Below are 25,484 nucleotides of genomic sequence, written 5' to 3'. Positions count from 1 at the left end.
TCATCTAAAGTTGTATTTACTTAATTTTAAGACTTGGAAGAGATTTCTAGAATTAGATCCCCATAGATAAAACCCTTGACCTCCATTTAACCTCCAGAATTAATTCATGATTTATAACTGCAAAGTAACCCATCTCTGAATGTCTATTTTGCTGATAAAAAAATTCTTAGTTCCTGCTACATACTTGACAGTGGTGGAGACACGAAGGTGTCTTATCCCAGGAGTTGGGAACTGGCGAGAATTCAAGTAGGAGATGTGCTGCATGACTTTATCAAAGGCGTCAATGTCGTCTCCTTCCACAGTCAGAGACGACTGGTTGGGGTTAAAATCCACCTGGGGAGGGGCAGAGTTACCAATTAATAGTTCCTGGCAAAACAGTTGCAACCCTCCAGATGACAGGATCATTACATTTGAGTGCCTTTTTCAAAGCAATAACATTTTGAAATGAGGCCCCTTTTTTTGCTCTCACCTTGACAGCAGAAGCTACCTCCTCAGGCAGCTGCACGTCCAGTCCTTCTTTGCAGGTGTACAAACAGTCGATCACTTTCTTGTTCTCCAGCTTGCCAGAGCGGATGATCAGTCCTGCAAGGTTTCCTCTGAAAAACTGAGCCATTCGAGCATTTGCACCTGGATGAGGAAAAGAAAACGGCAGAGCACAAACATATCAGCAGAGATACTTTAGAGTACATTCCACAGACCTCTCTTTTCAGAGTTTGTGATTCGAGCATGCTGTCTCAGTGAGCAAAGCTGGCATGAATGGAGTTCATGCAAGTTAGTATGCGTTTCCTTACAAAGGCCTGAGGCCCAGAGGACAAGACAAGCAGATGATAAAGGACGCGCCTTCGGTACATGCAACAGTTGCATTAGAGGGATGAACTGCGGTCCCACTGTGAAAAGATTTCCGATCATCTCACACAAAAAAACTCCAAAAAGGAGATAACGCAAAATGAAATGATCTACTTTATACTTTATACTACATTAAATTATCTTCACAAAGCAAGTTACATCCTCAGGGCTGGAAAAACGCTCAAAATAGACAAAAGAAATACTAAATCTCAGTATTACAGATTATCGTTTATCTTTATTTTTCTAATAAACTACAATTAGTGGAAGTCCAACTGCAGCATTAGAAACTGCATGTCAAGGTCATAAAATCATCCAGTTACGTGTTTGTACTTTGCTGCAGGTTTGTTATCTGATATGGAGGAGTTACTACTTCCAATGAAAAGGTCAAACTGAGAGAAAATGACAATGTGGCCAAAAGCAGCAGTGAGGTCAGAGTTATGTTGGGTTTTTTTTTTCTGTGCTATGTGTCTATTTCTGTTCTGCTGGCAATGGTGAATCAGTTTAAACATATACATATTAAAAAAAAAAAACATTAAAAAAAAACTTCCTGTTACTGAAGTGTGAAAAGCAAATAAATGGGAGATGAAGGCGATGCAAAAAACATTCAAGTAGCAGCACATCACATGCTGCAAATATGGAAATATAAATAAAAGCACAGATAAATAAATGAGAAAAATAATATTTTTTCCATCTAGAATGTTTAGGAATCATTCTAGTCAAAATGGTATGAAGATGCAGTTAGCATGGTGGGACATTGTGGACATATGGACATATCTGAGGTGAAAGGGAAAGACTTGAGCAACCTGAGGTGGGCTCAGGGGCTGTCTCAGTGTCATTGTCATGTCCTGAGTTTTCTGTAAATGAAGGAAACGAGAGAGCAGGGAGAGACGGGAAGGAAAGTTGAAGATCTGCAGGAAAGATTCAGACGCTAAACACAAAGTCATGCTGCATCATTTCAGATTCCAAGAGTTAATTCAGTGTTAAAATATAAATAAGACAATAACCACACTGTATATTAAACAAGCTCTAAATAAAGAAAATAAGAAGAATAATACTATTTCACCATCAGAAATGCAGAGAATCAGCTGCACAAAAGAAGAGTTCATGTTTCCAAATCATCAATGACTAAATAACAGACTTTTTTTTTTTTTTAAGATACATTTTGTCTACAAGGCAGTGATGAGACTAAATAAAAACAGCATTACCTTGCCAGCAGGCACCAATGGTGAGCTGAGTTTCAATCTTGGAAGCATGCAGAGGGTAGTCCTCTGTAACAAGGAAGGGCTCAAAGGTGGTCCCATCCACAAACAGGGAAACAGTGGGGAACTCCACATTGAGCACATAGTGATGCCACTCTTTGTCACACACCTGTGAAGGGCACGACAGAGAAAATGATAAGTTTACACGTTGCCCTAGCATCTTGGTCTTGGGTTGTCATCCAATTTGGAACTGCTGGAAACCAAACCCAACTGATATGATGATGCAGCACCAATATCTTCCTGTGCAAACAAGCTCAGGTGCAAGTTTGGGTTTCAGAAACAACTGACCTGGTCGAGTTTCCAGTGAAACTCTGCTGGTTTGTAGTTCTCTGCCTCCGATGGATCCTGGCGTAGGAGGAAGATAAGTCTGCAGTTGTGGACGTAGAGCGAGTAGTGGTGTCTGTTCATTTCTGCAGAGAAAAAAAAAGTGATGGAGTTCAATTATAAGAACCAACTCTAAAATGTGTATACATATATACATACATACATGCATACAGTAGACTGTGTGACTATGTCCAAGACAGCTGGTAGTCAACTTAACCAACTTAATATATGGAAAAATAATGAGGTCTGAAGTATTACTGCATTATATTTACAAAAAGATATAATACCAAAAGGCCAACCATATATTTGTTAGTTTAAAAAAAAAAAGCATCTTAAAAAGGAAAAATATGAGCACGATTGCTTTTTTAAAAATATTTCTGACCTGCAATCTGAGGCCAGCAGGTCTGATGTTATTTGAGGTACCAAAAACAAGTTTCAAGATGATATCTCCTTTGCAGCAACAGCTGCTAGGCTATGGAATACTGCCTCTGTCAATTTGCAGCATAGACTGTTGATGTTTACAAAAAGCAGTTGAAGACTTTTCTTTTTAAAAAGGCTTTTAGTTGGCAAATGGTTTTATGGGTTTACTGTTTTTATCTAACCTACATTTCATGTTCATTTTATTTCTCTACTGCCATCTTGACCAGGACTCCCTGGCAGAAGAGATATTGTATCTCAATGGGACTTTCCTGGATAAATAAAGGATAAATAAAAATAAAAAATGTACTCCATTTGTACTTGCGCATTATTTGCGTCTGCCTTTGTGAGTTTCGTGTCTGTGAGGTGCTTCATGAATAAAATGTAAATTCTTATATGCTTAGCCGAGAGCAGTTACAATGTTAACTTGACATAACACAGCTTATAACACTCCACCATAACTTCCCGTTTCCTGTCATGACAACAAATAAAGCTTTTTGTTGTTTTTTTTTTTTTAATGTATTGAAATGTCCAACTTGTTCTTGGTTAATGAATGCACCATCTGTATTCTACAGAGACGTTATTTATACCTTAACTACCATTTCTTGTTTTAAAATGGTTATTTTCCAATTATTCACTTAGACTTAGAAGTAAGAAGACAGCAACCAAAAAAGGCTGACCAATGATTATGTGCTTGAGATTGTACGTAATAAGGATACCTATTACCGCATCATTTTGTGGTCACTGGTGCACCCAAATTTAATGGTTACTTTCACAGCGTTTGAAATGGTAAATGCGAGTCATGCGTCTGAGACACAGCCTCTGTGCTGAATGACACTGAGATCATGGATACGCGAGCATCCTGTCCAGGGCACAGCCGTTCTGATGTAATCCTTCTTATATAAGCAGCCATAATGAAGTTGATGAAGCGCCTCCCCCTCTCTGGCCACACCAGAGACTTTACTGTCACTGAGATCACGGAGGATGTGACTAAACGCACAACTTACAACCACTGACAGAAATAGAGAGGTCAGTGAACATTCAGCAAAGATGAAAGGTGAGATAGAATCATTTTTACCATTTGTTAGGCAGCCAGCTGGACACAAATGCTGATTATAGCCTAAGTTACACTTTTAAAAAAATGAAATAAAATCTGAGGGGTATTTGTAGATTGTAGAATTTATATACAGCAGTATATCATTTAACCTCTTAAGTGGACACTATAGGTCAACTCCCAATCTTTCAATTAGCTTGAGGGCATGTCTCTTCTTACTAATCTTATAATTATGGTAAGAACTATTATGTGCAAAGTCTTTTTTTTTTTTTTAATAAACATGTAACAATCACCATAAACGTTATTCTGAACCATACAAACTCAATATTCTGCAGATCTTAATTCAGCAGTTTTTCCATGTCACTTTTAGGAAATAGTGAGTGCGTTTACATGGAAACTTTAATTCCTCTTTAATTCAGAATTAAAATTAAATCAGATTTAAAATGAGTAAAAATTACCATGTAAACACGGAATTCCGAATTAAAATGGCCATTCCGAATTAAACTTAATTCCGAAGTAAGGTGCTGGTTTATTCCGATTTTAAATCCGAATAGAATATTTCCGCGATCATGTATACACTCATTCCGCTTTAAATTAATTCCGGTCTTTCTTCTCGTTCCCTTGCCCGTCTGTCGCGATGACGCTTATATTCCGCACTGGGCTTGTTTTCGAGAAGTTTCAAGATGGCAGCACGCAGTAAACGGTGTTCAAGAGCAGAGACGATTTATTTAATAAATAGCTTGGAGGACCTGGAAATAATTAAAAGAACAGATGGCAGGAAACATAAAAATTGTGAGCTTTTCAAAGTTGTGGCGGCTAAGTTTGTTTTTCTTCCGGTAGACGTAATATCCGGTAGACGTAACCTCCGGCCCGCCCCCCTGTCCAATCAGAACCCTTCCCAACCCCCAGACCTTAAGCGGAATTGGATAAAGCCGATCAAACGTGTTTTCCATGTAAACCTCAATTCGGAATTACTATTTCCATGTAAACTCGAAGGATAATTAATTCCGAATTAAAAAACATGTAACCGTGGCCAGTATTGAAGTAAACAACCCTCTCAGAAAATTCAAACTTGAAACTAACTAAATATTTTGTTCCCCTAATGTCTGAACGGTTTTCACAACTGAAGATTAGTAAGATTCCACTGTTGTATTTTAGAAGGCCAGTTTCCATTATCCAATTTAAATATGCCTTTATTGATGTTTAAGCCAGAATAATATGGAAAGATTTCGCCTTTTTCGTGAGCAATTACCTGTTTTATCAGCGTTGCAGACGATGGTCTCTTTCTCGTGGACTCCGGGGCCGTGCCTCATCCAGACAGAGATGGTGAAGGGCTCCTTCAGAGTGGTGCTCACCGTACCATCAGGAACCTTGATGGCCTGGGTGCCATTGAACTCAAACACCTGGTCGCTGTCATGCCCATTGTCAGTGGGAAGTCCTACCGTCCAGTTGGCTGAGCTGCTGGGTGCAGGAAGGAGCTCCACGGTACCAGAGCTAGCCCCTGAAGGAAGCAAAATTGATTCAAATGGGTACTCTGATTTACCAGACAAGCTTCTTTCCCATTATTCATTATAAAACATTTCCAGTGGAGCATTTGTTTACCGCACAACTTGTGCAGTGACTTCTCAGAGTAGGTGTCACGATCACAGCCTTTTCCAATGTGGTTGGTTTCCAATTCAATGCTGGCTCGGATGGAGGTGATTGGCTCATCACAGGTCTCCAAGTGCATGCTGGGAAAGAGGGCCAGGCTACCTGTACCAGGCTCATACTCAATCCTCTTATTAAAGCCTGAAAAAGGTAAAAGAGGGAAGAAGAAAAAAGCTAAATCAAGTAGCACTCATTGGACTTGAGCAGTGAAAACAAGGCTTTGTAAAGCAATTACTCATGAAGAAGGATTTTTGATCTTTCACCAAGTAACCAGGCCTTATGGCTTAAAGGGGATTTAAAACCCTTTTTGAAAATGGTAGACGGTGTTCTCTGCATCAGCGGGTCACTTTTAACTAATCTAGGCACACCCAAACAAGCTGGTGACCTATAGCAAGAAGAGAAAAGGTCTGATACCTTGCCAGCTGGGTTTGCAGGTGGGTTTCACACTGATCTTCACCAGAACATCCTCGGAGGCCCGGTTCTTTCCACAGTCATAGGCGGTTACAGTCAACTTATACATGTGCTCTTTGCCGTAGCTCAGTTTCTCTGTATTCTTGACGAATCCTGAGTGAAGCAGGAAACAAAAAGATAATCTGAGTATCTGGACTATTTTCTTGAAAGCTAAAACAGGAACATACATTATATATATATACATGCAAATGACACCACACTTTAAAAATGTATTGATAGCCACCAAAACAAAGTACCTCAGAGGAAACACAAAGAACTAATATGTACACATAGTCTGAGCATGTAATGATTAAAAGAATGGGATGGAAACTGTTGACCTAAGATCTGATCCAATCTTGTATCTCTGCCTGAAACACTACGTAATTAGCTGACCCAATCAACATACCTATTAATACCTATTAACTTGTTCACACTATCACTTGCACGTGATTAATTTTCATCAGACCTGTATCACATCAGTGAGACCTCAATATTTGATGCATTTTATGTTTCACAAGACTCAAAAAGAAATGGAGGGACCACCATAAAACAGTGACTCTCTGGTTAATACTTCTATAAGCCTTTCATTGTCTTGCAAACCAGCGAGCCTCATTGAATTTTAGCAGACAGACAGTCTTGTGGTATTGTTTGTCCAGATCAATAGACAATGTCATGCATCTCAATATAATCCCCACTCTGCAGCTCATGCTACAGATATTGTTAACAGACAAAGGGACAAGGCTGCTATGAAAAGGTCTTTACCGTCTTTGTCGATGCTGAAGGGCACATCAGGGGTCACAATCTCATAGTTGCAGATTTGGCTGAACTGGAATGAGCAGTCGGCGTCCACTGCCTCCACCTTCAAGATGCTATCATATTTCTTTCCCTCAATAACAGTGGCTTTGTAGGTCTTCTCCTTGAACACTGGTGAATATTCATTGATGTCGTTCACTTGGATGTGGACAGTTGCTCTGAGAGGGAAACAAAATGGATGATTCCTGTGAGTATCCACTTTGAAGGGGCAACTAATATCACTTGCATATCTGAAGTTTGGTATAAATTAATTAATTGTGCATTATTTTGCACCCTGTTTTATTGGAAAAAAAAACTGTAGAAAGAGGGGAGTAAATATGACACTGGTTTTCAAACCTATTCTCCTGCATCATTTCTGCAGCTAAAACGCAGGGGAGGAAAACTAGCTGGCAGCAAGTTAAGCAGTGCTGTGCAGGATCCTAATGTGTTTATCGTCTTTGTTGCCGAAAAGAGCTGACGAAGGAAAAACTCATTACAAGCATTCTAAGCCCAGAGTGCAAATGGATCTCATTAGGTCTGCAACTAAGGATTCCACTCATTACCAGTCTCCCAATTATTTTCTTGATTGTTTAGCCTAAAGAGTGTCAGATAATAGTGGAAAATGTTGGTTAAAATTTCCCACAGCTCAAAGGAACATTTTAAATGCCTTGCTCTGTGTGAAAAACAATACAAACCCTAATACTGTCAATTTACTATTATATATAGCAAAGCATCAAATTCTCATAGTAAAAGCTTGAAATAGCAAATGTTAGTTGTTGAAGGTTAAAAAAAAAAAAAATCAAAATAGTTCAGTTAATTATCTATTAAGAAAAAATCAATGACAGTCAATCTACAAAAATCAGTGACATACAAAATAAAGAAAGCTTTAACCAAAGTTAGAAATGAAGAGTAGCATCAATTACACTGAACTGCTACAAAGAAATAGTGTACATCTGACTTAAAAATGTAAGTGCAGCTCACCAGAAGCAACGCTAATATTCAATTAGTTTTGTTCATTTCTGTTAATATTTAGCCAAATCATTGATTTAAGGGATGGCCTCTGGATAGGAAAAATTTGTATAAAACTGCTGCAGTAATGTTAACTGAAGTGATAATCTACATTTTCATGTTGATGCACCATTAATTTTAAAGGGGACCTATTATGAAAAACACGTTTTCTCTTGCTTTAACATATATACACAGTGGTCTTCCCTCAGCCTGCCAACTCAGAGAAGGAGGGAAGCAACCAAATTCTGCAGTGTCTGTACAGCCGCCCGGATGAGCCATCCAGTGTGATGTGGCTTCTACGAGCCGTTCAGATTCTGCTCCCTTTCGTTACGTAACCAAAATGCAATTTGCATCGATTTGCCTCTGATGCGTGAAACCACGCCCACAACTAACTCCGCCAGTCGGAGCTTCCGCCATTTTTTCGTAGCGGTGTATCGTGTCATTCAGGCAGCCAATCTACAGTGCCTCATTATCATAGCCCCGCCCACTCAGAATCCCGCATAGAGAATGAGGTTAGAGAATGGGATGCTAAAGACATGGCTCAGAGGCTGAATTTCTCATTTATTTAGCAAAAACGATCAAAAGCTTGTTTTTTAGACATTCAAGGCCTGTTTAAAATAGGTATTAGATGCCATAATAGGTTCGCTTTAAGTTGGAAAACAGAGCCGTTTGTGGATTAAAAAAAAAAAGAAGAAGAAAACATTTTTAGTTTGGAGCCTTTGCAGCATAATGATGACAATAGTTATTTTGAGGTTTTCCCTTTCTTGAAAAGGACACTAGGGCTGATTGACTATGATGACATAAAACAGCCACAAGAATCCACTTGAACACAACAGGACTCTCTTGACAGTTGCTTTCGATTTTACACAATCTTATATCCATGCGTGTTCACAGTCATTTGGTTGCTCTGCTTTGCCATCACAATTCATTTAAGAAAAAAAAAAAAAGGTGCTAATTTTAAAAGGTTGATTAATTTATTTTCATGTCACATTCTATGTGAGACAAAAGGTACAGAGACGCCTTAACTGCAAGGCTGACTCACTTATGGGATTTCTTCATGTTGGCCCCATCGGGACCCTCTCCACAGTCATAGGCTTGAATAGTAAATGTGTGCTCCTTCTGCAGCTCACAGTCCAGCTTGTCCTTGGCCCTGATAACGCCCTCGCCAGTGGACTTGTCCAGGACCACGGCCTCGAAGGGGACATTCTGACCATGGATCCTGAAGCCGCAAATTTCCCCTGAACATGGTTAGGAGCCGAAAGAGAGTACAATTAGAATAACTGATGAGACATTTTTAATTTATATTTTAAAATTTTTTTGCCAATTAAAAACAAAATACATCCACGCAAAATAAATAAAACATCAGCCACAGATTTTGAGGGCCGGGAGGTTGTAGACTGAGGTGCAAAGGTGTCTGTGGAGGAAGGCCAAATATGAGTGAGTAGTTTGGGAGAGGGGGTGGGATATTTAGTAATCAGTGTATTTTACAAGCCACTTGAAAACAGTGCATCCAGTCATGCAGGCAAAAACTGAAAATATGTGGACAGGCATTTCACAGGAGTACTCGAGATATTACAAATTAAATTCATGGAACCAAGCTCAAAAGGTACAAGGAGCACTGCATTGAAGGGAGGCGCTTTAAATTACAACATATCTTATGAAAAACAATATTCAACATAAATGCCAAAAACAAAATTGATATTCTTAACAATAGAGTATTGTGATATGATGATACAGCACCAATATCTTCCTGTGTAATATTGCCTGCCTCTCACCCAAAACTACAGCAAAATAAATCAAAAAAAAAAAAAGGAGAAAAAGAAAATTGTGAAATCATATCAAAATAAACCAGTACAATAACAATAGTCAAACAAAAAGCACTGGATGAGAACTGGGGTTAGAAATATCAACTTGCTTGACATCCACATCAAATGACAACTGCAGCCATGCTAATGGTGGAGATTAGTGGTGAAGAATCAACTCAAAGAGATCCACTGAGGCAAAGATGCAACAACAGAAACTTTGCAGCAGAGAGAGTTTGCATTAGTTAACAATCTCAGCAATCTCATTTAAAGACCAAAACTCAGAAGCCTACAGGAGCCACTCTAGCTGCACAGATGTCCTACAGTTTAGAGAGATGCACCATGATGAGCATGCTTGGTGTTTTTAAGATGGCCACATTCTCAGAACATTCATGCTCCTCATTTCAAATCTGGTGTCAATTTCCACATCAATTCTCATGAATGTGAAGAGGCTAAGATATCATCTTATGCAGATTCAGCTTTGTTAAATTTATCAAAAGCTGCCTTCTGTTTTTTCTTTTTTTTCTGAAATGAAAGTGTTGGACAAAGTAGCAACAAAGTGGCTGAGAAATCCTGTTTTGAAGCAGCTTTCTCTTTTCTGGTGACAGCTGAAAAACTGTTAGGGTTTGCAAACTGCAATGGATGTCTCATGCACAGATATTTCTAAGAACAGTCAGCCCCACATCAAACTTTTCATCCAGCTATTGAAAATCCAAATTATTCAAGGTGAGGGGAAAAAAAAGTCTGAGTAAAACCAAATGGGGAAATTACAGAGCATAGCAGGAGCTTCTGCGAAAAGGTGTGGATGCTGTTTTTGCGTTAGTGGATTAATAGTAACAAGAAAGCACAAGGCAGTAGAAAAAGCCCAAGATCACCTTCATTGGTGAGGATCACCTCAAAACTCTCTACAGGAGGGAAGAGAAGATAAACCCACATAAGAGAAGAGTTAGAAGCTCAGAGAAGACATAAGTCAGGAAGAGACAAATTCAAGATGTAGCTTTTAAGAAAAAACACCATAAAAAAAAACAACAACTCATAAGCAAAAAACGGATCTTATTACTTTTGTTATCAACTGGTGAGTCTGCAATTTAATTCCAAAACAGATCCTCTCTGAAGATGTACCCAGTGAACCAGCACAATATTCAATTACAGCCAACAAAAATGTCCTTTTCCTGAGGCAGCGTGAGTTGGAGGATTGTTGCATATTCATCTTATATTTTGTGCATGATTGATCCACCTTTACTGAGAAAGATTAAACTTTTCCTGTACAGCAATCCATTTTAAATCTCCTTCACAGCCCCGGGAGGGTTGGATCGAGTTGTTTTCACCTTAACAATCAGGAACAGAGTTCACATTAGTAAGCATAGGCAAGCACAGCTAATCAATGCATATCACATTGGAGTATGCTGTCAAGGCTCTTCATACAGTGAGGAGATATGATCTTTGTGGTCATGACAGTTCTAGTCAGCAGTTCACACAAGAAACTGAGGAATTCCCAAGCTTTCCATAAGTGTCCCAGACCTCTCAACAGAGGTCACATCGGCCGTCATGATGATGTGGATCATGATTTAGTCTTGACCTGAAGTTGCCATTAAATCACAGATACTAAAAAATAACCACAATATGCATATACATTTATACAAATCAATTAAAGTTATTATATCTGCACATTTACAGAAACAATTTGCTGAAACAAAGATATATTCCCTTTCACCTCGTCTATCATTCCTCAAGGAATCAAATAACCTAATCTGGAGGGTGAATTAATCCTGCTGTGTGGCCCTTTCGTGTTAGAGGACAGTCATGCATGAACATCATGCTCATTTTTAAAGGGCTTTGGTTTCAACCCCTTTGGCTCCAATCAATCAATTGGGACTTAAACCACTATAGATATATGCACACATACAGACACACACACACAGAAAAATAAACATGACGACAGTCCCACGAGTCCAAGAGCCTTATATCTGCACAAACACACACACTGACTCCTTGACAGTGGTAAACATTCACTTATTCACACCAATCTGGCTTTAAAGCCAGAGGCTGGACGTCTGAATGGGCTGTGGGTCAGCTAAACAGTGAACCCCAACACTTGACGCAGGACCCATCAAAATGTGGAGAACCTGGCATGACAGAACAGCTCACCCTTGCTGCCACGTGAAACCACCCTGTTTGCTTTGTGTTTGGAGGAAGCAGGTTCAAAGGGACACAGTTTATTTGCAAAACCCTGCTCATCAAAAGGGGAGCCCCAGCTGAAAGAAGTGTGCGCACCCAGCTCTACATTCAGCCCTAATTCACTGCGGAACAAGACAAACATCACGCAGTGAATGGGTATATTATTCAGTTCCTGGGCCTCACGCTGAGACTGTCCGCCTAAAAAACCGCAAAGCTGATCAGCTCAGAGGAGCAGTCACATTTAAGCTACTTTTATGAAAAATATCTGACATCTCCTCTTACTGGCATGCAACTGTAAAGGCCTCGATCTTTAAACCACCCTCCATGAGTCTATAATCTGAGATTAAAAGGGTCATGAAAAATATCATGAGCAAACCAAGTGCAAAGAATACAACAGACAAAAGATCACAAAACCTGTCTGACGTGCAATGATGAGAAATAATTTCCAGTGCAGAGGTGCTTTGAATCCTTGTCAGTCAACCATGATATGATCTAAAACATTTTTAAAAATTCCCAGAGCTAATGCTGCCTTCATCCACAAAGAACACTAAATTGTGCCTCTCCACTGGAAAGAGGGAAATATGATCATCATAAGGGGCATATCTGGAGGAGGACATGGCAGCCAGATGTCAGCATGAAAGGCAAGTCGTAAAAGTCAGATTTTCAGAATGCCTTTGGGTCTTGCTGGGACTACCAGAAGTTATTTAACCACAAATTAAGAAATACAGTAAGACCTGATCATTAATGTCCTCTTCCTAACTGAGTAAGTATCATATGATATACAAAAACCATAAAGTTTATCTCAGGTATAACCTTTATCAGAGGAAGAATTAAGAGTTATGCATAATAAAACACACTGCAGGGAAGGAGACCTTCATACATTTACCATGATGCACTTGTGATTTAAAAGTATGGTGCACAGAATAGATTAGGAGGTTCTAGTTCTATGATAAATACAGCTGCCTTCCCATTTCATTTAACAGAAATAATCAATTAATGCTGATTTATTTGTTACATATTCTCACATCTTGTGGGAAAACGTCAGTAAGTATGCTTTCTCTTTCATTTTGTGAGAATACATTTGTGAAAGAACAGAAACACCATCAATGTATGTCTCTCACCTGCATAGCGTAAAGGAGCATCCTTATCCAGCGCAATTAGAGGAGGGTCCAGAAGAACTTTGTCATCATTTTCTGTCACGATCCCATGGTATGTCGTCTCAATCCATGGTTTGTGCTTATTGACTGGGGGAAAAACGAGACAACATTTTAGAGTCTACAGAAGGGAAAGAAAAAAAAAAAAGATCATTCCCGAGATGAAATGTCTTGTTAGTAAATTCACTCCATCGGTAAAACACTGAACATGTCTTGATTAAAAAGGTTTTTAACGATCTCGTTTCATGTGGTTGTTCCTTTTGCCGCTTTGACTTTTATCTCCACCATCCCCCTCATGCAGTGTGAATAAATATTTAATGAGGCTTGGGATGCTTTTAGTGTTATTTTTAGAAGCACCACAGAAAATGAAGGGATCACCTACAGCAGTTACAGACTACAGAGAGCCAAGGAGGGCCAAATACGTGCATCACTGTGGAGAGGACGTTATGTTATATACTGCTAATGATTCTCTCAATTTGTACAAGTTAAATTAGTTTCAACAGTGGTATTACACAGATGATAAAAGACACTGGCTGCCAGGCCACTCTATGCACCTAGAGCCAGTCTCTCTGTGGCTCTCTGTCCTCATCGGCCTAGGAAGCCTCCCAGCCGCAGACAGGACTCTGTTGTAGCTGGCGGCAGCAGAAAAGCTGCAGTGAGGGACATATTTGGGCTTCCTCAAAAAAACAACGTTGATGCAGAAGAGATGCAGCTCTCTTACAACAGATATGTGCTCACGCCATAGCGAGAGGAGATAGTTGCATTCCTGTGCCACTGATCTGCAAACGTGATGCTAACTCTGGCTGACAGGACACTGTGGGGAACAAGCACACTGGGTGAAGTAGCCAAACCAGTCACACAACAATCTAGTCCACAATCTTGATGTGGGTGTCAAGAATAAAAGTTTTCATCCCTATGAGTTTGGGCAAGCAAGTCTTTATACAGAAACGCCCGCTCCCTTTAAATATTAAACACAGCAGTTTTTGGTTGGCTTTAAAGAGTTTAAAGTGTTTCCTAGGTTAAGATTCAATTAAATTTAAAAATAGGAAGAGAAATAGTGTCAATCGGTCAAACCTTTAAAATAAACTGAATATTAGACCTGGCCATCTTTTTGTCCATCATCATAAATAAAGCCCCATCTATCTTAATTATCTAAAGAAGGGAGGCCGTTCATTTCCAAAAAGGTCAACATGTCGTGTTGGCATTCTGATAAATTCAATGACCTCACCATTTATACAAATGAATAAGTGTATATAATCTGCTATAACCTTTGAAAAAAGGATTTGTAGTTAGTTGCTTACTTTACTGTTTTTTTTTGTATCAGAGGAGCACATATGCTGAAACATTTTACCATGTTTGACTGTACACAATAAAAAGATAACTAAATTGAACTCTCATCAGTTATTAGTTCTTGCAGAATAGGGCTGCAACCATTCCTCGAGTAACTCAATAAAAAAAAAAATGATGGAGGAATTTCCTCTGCCTTGAAGCCTCGTTTAATTAAAAAATAAATTTAAAGCTCACGATTCACGCAGATTCTTTTTTCTGTGACACAACGTGCTTACACGTATGCGTTCCCTACAAAGCAGAAGAAGATGGCGGCTATTTCTGTTTAAACATATTGGTTCTGAATGTAAAGTTGCACAATTTAAAAGACAGTGTTTAAGAATATGTTATATTTTATTTTTAATACTTAACCGATTAACCAATGGAATATTTTATAGAATAATCGATTACCAAAATATTCGATAGCGGCAGCCCTAATTCTGAAAGAGCAGTAAATTGATATGAAAAGAAATTTAAAAAAACAAGCGAGGCTGCATACAAAAATGGGGCTTGGATGTCTACAGCTGTCTTCAAGTGTGAACTATTAATATATTAGACCAACTGATTAACAGTAAGTTTTAATACCTTGAAATTTGTCATTTCTCATGAGCTTTACCATAGGCTCTATTCAATGTTTTACTAATACATTTTGTTACTTTCTGACTTCCACAGTAAAACATTAAATGGCAGTGTTGTAGTTTCTACTGCGAGCCTCAACAGTTTAATCCCAGAAGAAATATATTATTTTTAAAACAATGCATTTGAATCCACAACCCTTTTATGATGCACAGAGTCAGCATCACACATGCTTGAGCTCACACCACAACGCCTGGTGCTTTGTAACACAATCTGTGCTGCAGCTACAGTACGAGCTTCAAACAGTAACCACAGGAAATTTAAACCAACAAGAAGTATGTAAAACAACGCAGGTCACATAAAATGTTCATTTCCCAAATCCATTTTTAGCAAAGCAAATTACAGTATTTATGTTGTCACATAATTATGATTAAAGAATGAGTAAAAATTAATTACAACATACTTGCAAGGGATTGGTAGGACGTAAACATCACCTTGGAACCATCAGTATTATATAGTTAGGGTATCTCTGCAAGAACGTTTATATAACAAATGTGTTCAAAGTTATGCTGAATGCAGGGTTGGCAATCCTACACCTCCCTCTATTGCAGGTTTATTTGTGCTTTTGGAAGCTTTTTTATTTTTTTGCTCATTCTTTAAATTTGACAGTATAAATATAAAATGAAAATGACTGAAGAAACATAAGCCCAGACATATGATCAGCCATGATAAAGCCTGTCCAAATCTAGGTGAAAAATACATGAAATCTGTGCAATGCAGAATGAAAAGGTTCAACTTTAAGATAGACCATAGCCTTATAAAAATAATTTGTTTAACCTTATATGGCATACCAAATTTAATGCATACTGCAGATCCGGACATTATTCAATATCCTTGATTAAATTATTTCCTTCAAAGATCAGTGCTTATTATGAAAAGTGCACCCCAGTAATTTGAAAGTGATCAAACCAAATGAATCGCTTTCCTTGGCGTCTTCTAGGAAAGTGAAGTTGACATCTTTAGACAGACTGCCAGGCCAGTCCGTTACAATAATCTTTAGCGTCTTCAGGGTCACTGATGGTTAGCTGGGTCACATTTTGCTACAATAATTCTCAATGCCTTCAGGCCTGAGGGGTGCAGAACCAGGACCAGTGCTGCATACAACAATATAAACCAGTAAAGTTCTTGGAGATATGGGCAAAAAATTGTATCCAAAAGGAAGCAGTTAAAGGGGACCTATTATGAAAAACACCTTCTTTCTTGCTTTAACATATAAAGTGGTCTCCCCTCACCCTGCCAACTCAGAGAAGGAGGAAAGCGACCAAATTCTGCAGGGTCTGTACACCCCGCCCGGATGAGCCATCCAGTGTCATGTGACTTCTACGAGCCGTTCAGATTTGCGCATTTTTGTTACGTAACCAAAATGCAAACCACGCCTCGGTCGGCCTCAGCTGCGTGAAACCACGCCCACAACTAACTCCGCCGGCCAGAGTGTCCGCCATTGTTCCGAAGCGGTGGCTGTTTCAACAACGAGGGACAGTAAAACATTTACCCTCATAAAAGGATCAGTGCCCACAGTACGGACCCGGCAAATGCACACGAGTCAGCGGTAAGTGACGTTATTTTTTATGTTATTTATATTTGTCTACAAGTATGATCTTTGCATGGACTAAGTATTTAGCTTAGCTCCGGAGCTCTATTAGTAATACATTTTTTTCTGTTTATGGTTTCAGATCTTCCAAGCCATGCACCTGAAGTTGTTTATGTACGACACCTTCAGAAGATGCACGGTCCTTCCTTGAGCCAGCAATAGTGCATAAATGTTTTTGTTTTTTTTTAACAATAAAGTTGCCATTTGTGAACATTCAGTGTTGTGATTTCTTTACAGTTAACATGATTCATTTGTCTTGTAACATAAGAAATTAAATGATGAGGAATCGGAGTAAAGAACTGGTGAATTAGTGTGAAGACGAGGTTACCCGTTCCCTTCAGGTAACTAAAGGCTGATTTATGGTTCCGCGTTACACCAACGCAGAGCCTACGGCGTAGGGTACGCGTCGATTTAACGCAGAACCGTAATTCAGGCTTTAAGATCCCAGGGAGTCGTTTACACCGTGTCATAACTGCATGCGAGCGTCCGACTATCGCGTCGAGCTGCGTGACATCGGACGCTCTCTGTCCACACTGAAACCGTTAAACTCACGGCCAGTTAGGACAGTCCAATAGAAAATAAAGTAATGGAATTGATTTTGTCGCTGACGCTCGCTCGGGACACGGTTTAATAGTGTACGGAGCCGCTGCTCTTCTGCCCGGAGCGAGGCTTTGTGTCCTCCCCTGCTACACGTCATTCAGGCAGCCAATCAGCGCAGAGCCTCATTATCATAACCTCCCCTCCCCTCAGGCCACGTTTACACGTAGCCGGGTATTTACAAAAACGGATATTTTCCCCTCTACGTTTTCAAAAAAATCCTCGTTTACACGGACCCGCATGAAAACGCTCTTAACGTCATGCCAGCCAATCAGAATCCTGGAAAAAAACATCAACAAATGACACGTGTGTAACTTCAAGTTAAGGCTGATTTATGGTTCCGCGTTACATTAACGCAGAGCCTACGGCGTAGGGTACGCGGCGACGCGCACGTAGCTTGCGCGTCGCCGCGTACCCTACGCCGTCGATTTAACGCGGAACCATAATTCAGGCTTCATGCTGCTGGCTGACGCGCTCACAGGCTTGAATGAGCAGGAGGCTGGACGGGGGGGGGGGGGGGGGGGGGGGAGTTACTTTTAAGTGTGACTTTAGAATATTAAACAGGTAAAATACAAGAAAATATTGACGGTGGCCAAACTAATTGTAAACACAGGTCGCACACATGACGCTGGTGAGTTTCTGGTGCATAATGTGACGTTCTGAAGCTTAAATCTCCGTTTTCCTCCGTTTTCCTCCGTTTAGACGCAAACGGGAAAACGGAGTTTTTGAAAATCTCCACTTTGGCCGGAGTTTTCAGAAATGATCGTTTTTGGTGACTTTGACCGCCGTTTCCGTGTAAACGAACGGCCAAAACGCATGAAAACGCCTCCGTTTTTGTAAATACCCGGCTACGTGTAAACGGGGCCTCAGAATCCTTCATAGAGAAGGAGGTTAGAAGCGGTAAAAATAGAGACATGGCCCAGAAGCTGAATTTCTAATTTATGTAGAAAAAACAAGGTTTTGATTGTTTTTAAGACATTCAAGGCCTGTTTAAAATATACATTAAATGCCATAATAGGTCACCTTTAAATGAGTCAAGACAACTGTCTGCCAGTGCTATTCTGGCTATGCTGATTTGAGTTAAGCACATCCTCACACTGAGCAATTGTCAGGCTGAACTACTAGTTTATAGAGCATATTTCACCCAATAATAAGTACACCTCAAAAATATATTGTTACATTAGATATCTGGTCACGTAACTCCATCGTAAGTTCTGACAAATGTGACCATTTCCCAACAATGGTCTGAGAACTGTACCACAGATCAACTTGATCTAGGCTATATCCACACGAAGATGAAATGCTTATAATATCAAAAACGTGTCCATAAATGCATGCCTCCACATGAATTTACTAAATAGGACTGAAAATGCTATAGAATACATGCCAGGCCTGTTAGGGGTGCTATGATACTATGGCGAAAACAAGCGAAAACAGGCGGCAAAACATTGGGCACTTGCGCAGAAATGTGTAAACAGTAAATGGTGGTTTCGTGTGGATAATACGCTGGGTTTATAAAATAGTTTTTGCATTTAAGACTGAGCTTGTCTTTGTGTAGATGGGGCCTTAAGCAGGAGTTGATGCCAACATGCAGATGACAAATTGTGGGAAAATGAGACAGAAGTGTCAGGAATAAAATTGAAGGCCCAGAAGCTCATGACCAAATTCAAAAGCAAACTGTGCTACTGCTGTGCACAGCCTGTGAAATCAAAGCACCCCCCGGTTCACACAAATGTTCCATGAAATGAAATCTAAAACATTTCCTTTAAAGCATGAAATTTACAAATGCATTGTGTGAAATTGCCAACAAGGCAGCTTTGACAGGACAGATTTATGACCCTGCTGCAAGCCTGCAGCGAATGACACTACATTGCATCTGTGATTATGTCTCGATCACACAGAAAAACAAGGATGTCTGTTACACAAGTGCAGACAAGGTATTCTTGGATACAATAATACACTTTCTTTTAAAGAGAATTTGTGAGTAAAGTAAGTAATAATAGATATGTCACGAGAGAACGATATTCATTTATGACAATTTTGCTGTATCATCTCATGATTGAGAAAAGAGAGAGGACAAATTTAATCCAACACTTAAAATATAAAGGCTTGACAAAGTTCACCACAAGTTCAACAGTGCTAGGTGACACTTTAAGACAACTCTAAAATATTCTGTCAAATGTTAAAGAACAAACATTAACAGCCAGTTCTGCACCATTGATCTGCCAACTGTCTAAAATTAAAATAGAAAATTTAAATTCAGCTGTGTTCATAATAAAACATTGACTATAATTAACTTTTATCTCTTCTCCAAACCTTGTCAGTTGATAGAAGCTTCATACCATGTCTCTGTACATCTAAAAGAAAGTGATCCATGTTACTCAAAAGAAGCATTTCCATGCGTGCATGTGCGTATTACAAATATATATATATATATATATATATATATATATATATATATATATTATATATCTCAACTCGTCAAAAATTCGGTCTATGGCAGAGTGAAATCAAAGTGATAAAGAGCTACATTAGACCTTTTATTTTCATAAAATAATCTGTTTTAGAGGGTTTGCATATAATCTTAAAGATGACTGCAGCAAAAGAAGAATGATTCAGTGTCCACATACCTAATGAGGTTGCATATGATTATGTGGGGTACGTGGGAAGTGCAGCACTTCTATGCACTTGATGCTACCAAGCGTCAACCATCTATGTGCAGCCACCTAATACTGAGTATTTCATAAAACCAGCATATCATCCATACGAAGGCGGCGTGTTGGGGGTCTGTAAATGATCATTTTTGAAACCAGGTTCCAGAGTAGAAAGATTTGAACATGCCGTTTACATGGCTCCGTTGTTACTGCCTCTGCGCAACTTTTCTAAAACACGTCACTTGTACTTTCTGTGCAAGTGCACATGCCCAGTGTTTTGCCGCCTGTTTTCCCTCGTTTCCATCATAACATCACAGCATCACTAACAGGCCTGGCATATATACTTTACAGCGTCTTCAGGCCTGTTTGGGTACATTCCTGTGGACACACACATTTACCGACATCTCCGCCTTCAAGAAGTACAATTTTGAAATCGTAAGCGGGTTCTTCTTCATGTGGATATAACCTAAGATTATTTGCAGTTCCTCGACTGACCAATAGAGGCTGTCTGCAAAGGTGAGTCAATCTCCATTGACTCCCATGTTAAAATGTCCAACTTTAGAGCAGAAATAAACATATTTACAGCCTGTTAAAAAAAAAAAAAAAAAACATTTTGGTGACAATCTTTTGGTTTCACACCCATGACAAGTCTGAGGGGGACACATTTTTTTATATTACAACCAGGAGAGGTTGTGGTACATATGTCAAGCTATAAATGTATTTCCAACATGATTGAGTGACACTCTACTCAGCCAATGGCAAGCCGTTATCACTTCCTCATCTGTGATCATCATGCTACCGCACTTTAGCAAAGCAACCAGCTGTTTGTATTAACCCAGTGTTGGCTAAACACAACACTCATTTTTGATTTCGCAGTCAAATGGTATCTCTCACAGTAAATATTGCAGATATTTTAGCAGGCTGAAAGAGCTGGGAGCAAATCTAACTTTGATTGACGTGCGGTGGGCGTGTTCCCGTGAGCTTGCTGAGCAACACGGCTGCGCCCCGTACAAAGAAAAACGGGCTTCAAAACCGGTCTTCAAAAAACAATGGGTTGCGTGACTTAATGCTTTGTCCCTTGTTTTCTACAATCTATGGCAACATTTTCCAACTTGACCCCTCCACGAGGACATCACTTCTGTATGGTCTGCCCAACTCCTAATGTGCTCCATTATTTATTTTGCCATCAATTCCAAAGAACTAAAGACCACTTTACTTGTAAGGAAACAGTCTGTTAGCCGAGCTCACGCAAATACTGTCTGTACAGTATACTCAGGATATATGCAGACTAGTAGGGATGTGGCTGAGGTACGGTATATTGTTGAGTGAAAAGTTAAGGGACTGGATGTCCACTGCATTTAACTGAATTCATGGCAGATCAATGAGGCATAAATGTTATGATACTGAAATCTGACTGAAACCTGAAGTGGCCCACAGCAATGTGAGACAAGGTTCCAGACAAATAGGCAGTTTTAACCATATAAAGAAAATGCTTCTTTCTGAATAAAGTCCAAAGTGGAAGGAAGAGCATTAAAAGAAAAAAGAAAAGGGTCTTTCTCCACTACCTCTGCCCTTTAATATATCTATCTACATTTCGATTGTAGAAGCTTTAAATACAGACAAAACTGTTTTTTTATGCTTTGTAAAACAAACCATTACTGACTATGAGTAAGAGTGAGTAAGAGTGTAGTCAGATCAGGTAAAGGTAAAGAGAGGTGAAACATAATATACTTTAGCCAGTACCCAAATTAACCCCTGCGCCCTAGGATAATAGAGACAGTAAAAACAAAATTTAAAGAAGCCTTTGAGAGAATTAAGTGTCCAGGTGCAGTTCAAACCCACATATGAAGTCGTGACTAGATGAGCACAGACGGTGGGCCCTTACAGCCCTGCAGCACAGTGGTGCAGTAATGCAATCCTGTTACGCTGCAAATAAAGCCAATAACATTTAATCCTATCCTCCTAAGGTTGAACAATAACCATCAAACAAAACAATACAGGCAACTGACAAGTTTTTATTGTCTGCATATGGGAAGGAGTATGGTACCACAACAGACACACGGATCGTCTCTTTTAAGATGTCTAAAATGGGAAATAGAGGGTGAACTGTGGAGGTGACATTTTGGTGAGGAAGTTAGGGTTGAACAGCTGCTCTCGGCTACAGGTGGACAAGGATAAATTAGTTGGTTTGACTGTGTCAAACCATCTACTAATCAGCTCTGTCAACCGCGCTGTGCACACTTTAATACCAAAGTTATTGTTGTAAAATTAAATGCCTGGAGTGACCAAAACATTGAAGAGAATTATGAAACACAACAGCCAGTGCTTAGCCCTTATCTTATACATGACTTTATATTCATTAATAAACAAAAAACACTGTAATGTAAAATGTATAAGACCTTTTTTTTTTAAAGGCAGACAGTAAATGTTCACTTTTTTGTGACCTTTCCCCCAAATCATGGAGCAATGCATGAACCCGTCGCATATACACAAAGACAAAGCCACATTTTGGTCGCCCTACTTTTACACTGAAGCCGCACCTATAGAGTTTGACCTATTAACCGTGATGGAACACTTCCTGTTAAAACGCCACAATAGGTCTTGGTAATCCTGAGATTCAATAGGCTGCCTGTATGCCAGCCATGCCACTGTTCTGATGCCTTTTTCCTCACACAACTGGAAAAAAAATAATCAGGCAACTGTGGCAGCAAATGTACATACAAGGCAGTTTCGCCATGAGCCAAATAAATGCTAGAGTTTTTCCTCCTGTCCAGCTACTGCATAAGCCTAAGGAACCCTGATGATAGATTAAAAATACACGATACAAGCCGGTTAACAGGCTGGTGCTGTTCACCTTGGAGGAACGGGAGAAACACACCCCAGCTGTCCCCAGTCTAGCAGCAGTCGGGGATTATCAGATGAAGCCTCATAATGCTTGGGAACCTCAAAAGGTCTTGTTGCGTAACGATGATGCTGCAGTCATGCTGCAGTCCTGTGACGTGTTGTGCAGCTTTGCTTCATTGATTTATCTCAAATATTATTGACAGCAGTCTGCAAGTCGACATCAGTGAGCACATGCAAATGTAAAGCTCTACTGCACTGCATATAAAGCTGGTCAACACTAAGTGAACCTTGAGTGGAATAATCAAGTGCAACACTCCATTTATAATTAGAATATTAAAACTATCATGAGTGCAAGCAGGGTGATACCACATTTGTGCAAAAGTCAGATATTGCATGCATTTTTTAAATTATTATTTTTTTGCATATTTACATGACATGCCAAGTACGTGGTTGCATGTGCTTCAACTGTCGTTAAACATCAAATATACTTACTCTACACTCTGGTACAAATGTTAATAAGAAGCAAAGAAATGTGAAATCACTGACAGTGTGCGTGCTGTTCTCCAAGCAGTGTTTGCAGACAGCCTTGTTGTTTGAGACTAAATAAAGCCTCTCTGTTGCCAGGTTGCTCAAATGCGTCTCATCATTTCCAGCAGCATAATAAAGATAGACGAAGGGCGTATCTGCTCTCAGACATGAAGTCAGACATTGAATTGTTTCCAGAGAAAAATTGGGACACTTTGACCACTTCAAACAGAAACATACAGATAAATATGCTAACTTATACAGACAGCCTTAGCGTATGTGAGTACAGTCCAATTTCAACTATCTGCTGCTTTTTAAGTATTCGCAAATGTATGAGTGCCAGGGGCAAGACTTTAGAAGGCAGGTGTGCTCTGCAAAGTTATTTTGAGGTAGCACAGATAGAAGCATAAGGACTTCTTTAAGTCAGAAATATTGAAAAACAAAACAGAAACTGCTGCCAAATAGTTTAAGGTATGCAATGCATGCAAACCTGAGTTGAGGAATGACCGCCATTATGCTGATGAGTGGACCAGCAAAAGTCAATGGACAATCTGCTCTCAATCTGAAACAGTGGGCACACTTCTCTGTTTGTCTTGACTCGCAAGCTCCTGAACTTGTTGACGCAAGCCACTTCCATCACAGACTGGTTACTGTTCTCAGAAGCCCCAATACGCTTAGAAAGGAAGCCCAGGCCTTAGGGGCCCTGACTTCCTAAAGACCCAGCTCACACAGGAGAGCCTCTCAACTCCCCTGCCAGGCAACAACATTTATTTGTCCTTTGAGAAGTCACAACTGCCCGGCAGAGCGAACACACCCCGGACGACCGCAGAGGTCCTCTGAAGAGGGGGCTGGGAGCAACGGACTCTTGAATGCAACTAAATTACCTCTCTGTGACGCATACAAAAGCAGCAGTGAGAGTGAGCAAGCAAGAATGAGAAGCTATAAACAGACGCTTGGGTGCAGCTGACCTGCAGCAGGTAACGTGTTCTCTGGTTACCCATTTCCAATGGAATCTGAATCTCAATGTGAACACGCCCAAATGCCAATAAATCTGAAATTACACTTTTCTTTCCCCTGGAAGCAATGAGAGTCACGGGAGGAGGCAACACTGCCAGGTAATTTACATACATGAGTTGATTTAAAATCTGCATGCTTGACCCTTTTTTTTTTATTTTGTAAATGTCTGCTGGTGGGGGAGGTCTTCACCTTGCAATATCTTACACAGGTTAAAAATTAAATAAATAAATAACGCAACTAAATGAATAAAAACTAGCAACATCTTACTCTCACACTGATACCTTTATGTAAAACATCATAACGAGAAGCGAGACTGAATGCAAAGTCTTTTCTTGGTAACTGACAACTTCCCAGTCATCAGGCCAACTTAATATTCACAACTGAATGACCCTTTGTTAACAGTTCACTGACTTCATTCAGCTCTTTAACGACACCAACGAGAGGAAAGTCACCACCAACCCAAACTAAGTCCTGTAGTCTCAGCCTGAGAGACAAATTGCCGATTGGAAATGCTTCAGCATCTTAACACTTGGGGATTATCTCATATACACATTCTTGAGGCGCTTGAGTTGTGATCCTTCTAACAGTGACCACATTGTGACATACCGGGTCAAGATCCCGAGCCTGAAAGCCTTTTGTTTCACTGAAAAAATGTCAAGAAAAAAACGTAAGCGTTGACTTGTGGGAGCAGAGCCTCTGTGTCATGCAAGTAATCTGTCACTGTGGGAAATGCAAAAGAAAAGTTTCAGGTATATTTATACTAGGAATTAAAAAAAATAGAAAAAAAAGTTAAAATCTAAAAAATAAAAAATCCTCATTTTGAAAGTAGTCATATCTATTACTATCTCAATAAATGTCAATCAAATCTGGTATCAATAATGGTCAATACAGTTATTGATTGGGTTTAAATGCTGATGGAACCCAAAGGCAGTCATTTATAAGGAATTTGTCTGGAATGTTTTATTATTGTCTCTAATGTCATAAACATTCCACCAACAAATTTAATTCAGTGTGCACATCAGAACATTTTTGAATCAAACTTATTATCTGCTTCTTTTAAAACAATGTTGACACTATTTTCCCATTTATGGTTTCAGCATCACTGCTTTTCACATCATGAATGTTCCCTGTGTGCAATTTTCATGTTTTTTGATGGACCCTTTGAGGTTTCTTTCACTGTCCAAAGACATTCACGTTATGCTTTAGTTTAGCCATGAGTGATTATTGCTAACCATTTCATTCAGTGATGAAAAGGAAAGAAAACTTTCCTGTTTTCACAGCCAGCATCAGCTGTGACCCTCTAAAGCCAGAAGCAAGTTAATTTAATGATACAATTTGCATAACTCTTGATCACACAGAAAAA

General features: G+C 39.5%; 1 protein-coding gene across 4 annotated transcripts in view; it reads right to left on the bottom strand.

The window, feature by feature from the left end:
* The window catches only part of clstn1 (calsyntenin 1), a 41,472-nt gene that overhangs the window by 11,717 nt on the left and 4,271 nt on the right, over nucleotides 1-25,484 (bottom strand). Inside the window, exons 2-13 of one of the 4 annotated variants that reach the window (XM_061736351.1) lie at nucleotides 12,899-13,021; nucleotides 10,475-10,504; nucleotides 8,840-9,035; nucleotides 6,760-6,968; nucleotides 5,962-6,111; nucleotides 5,503-5,688; nucleotides 5,153-5,401; nucleotides 2,394-2,515; nucleotides 2,052-2,214; nucleotides 1,650-1,700; nucleotides 470-627; nucleotides 185-333 (exon numbers count right to left, since the gene is read on the bottom strand). In XM_061736351.1, coding sequence (XP_061592335.1) covers nucleotides 185-333; nucleotides 470-627; nucleotides 1,650-1,700; nucleotides 2,052-2,214; nucleotides 2,394-2,515; nucleotides 5,153-5,401; nucleotides 5,503-5,688; nucleotides 5,962-6,111; nucleotides 6,760-6,968; nucleotides 8,840-9,035; nucleotides 10,475-10,504; nucleotides 12,899-13,021 — 1,786 coding nt within the window. The remainder of the gene's footprint in view (nucleotides 1-184; nucleotides 334-469; nucleotides 628-1,649; nucleotides 1,701-2,051; nucleotides 2,215-2,393; nucleotides 2,516-5,152; nucleotides 5,402-5,502; nucleotides 5,689-5,961; nucleotides 6,112-6,759; nucleotides 6,969-8,839; nucleotides 9,036-10,474; nucleotides 10,505-12,898; nucleotides 13,022-25,484) is intronic. The other 3 variants (XM_061736354.1, XM_061736353.1, XM_061736355.1) reach the window with 3 other exon arrangements.

Source organism: Cololabis saira, chromosome 12 (assembly GCF_033807715.1).
Source record: "Cololabis saira isolate AMF1-May2022 chromosome 12, fColSai1.1, whole genome shotgun sequence".
Taxonomy (NCBI): domain Eukaryota; kingdom Metazoa; phylum Chordata; class Actinopteri; order Beloniformes; family Belonidae; genus Cololabis; species Cololabis saira.
The sequence above is the reverse complement of the archived record's forward strand: the minus strand, read 5'-3'. Positions and strand labels throughout refer to the sequence as shown.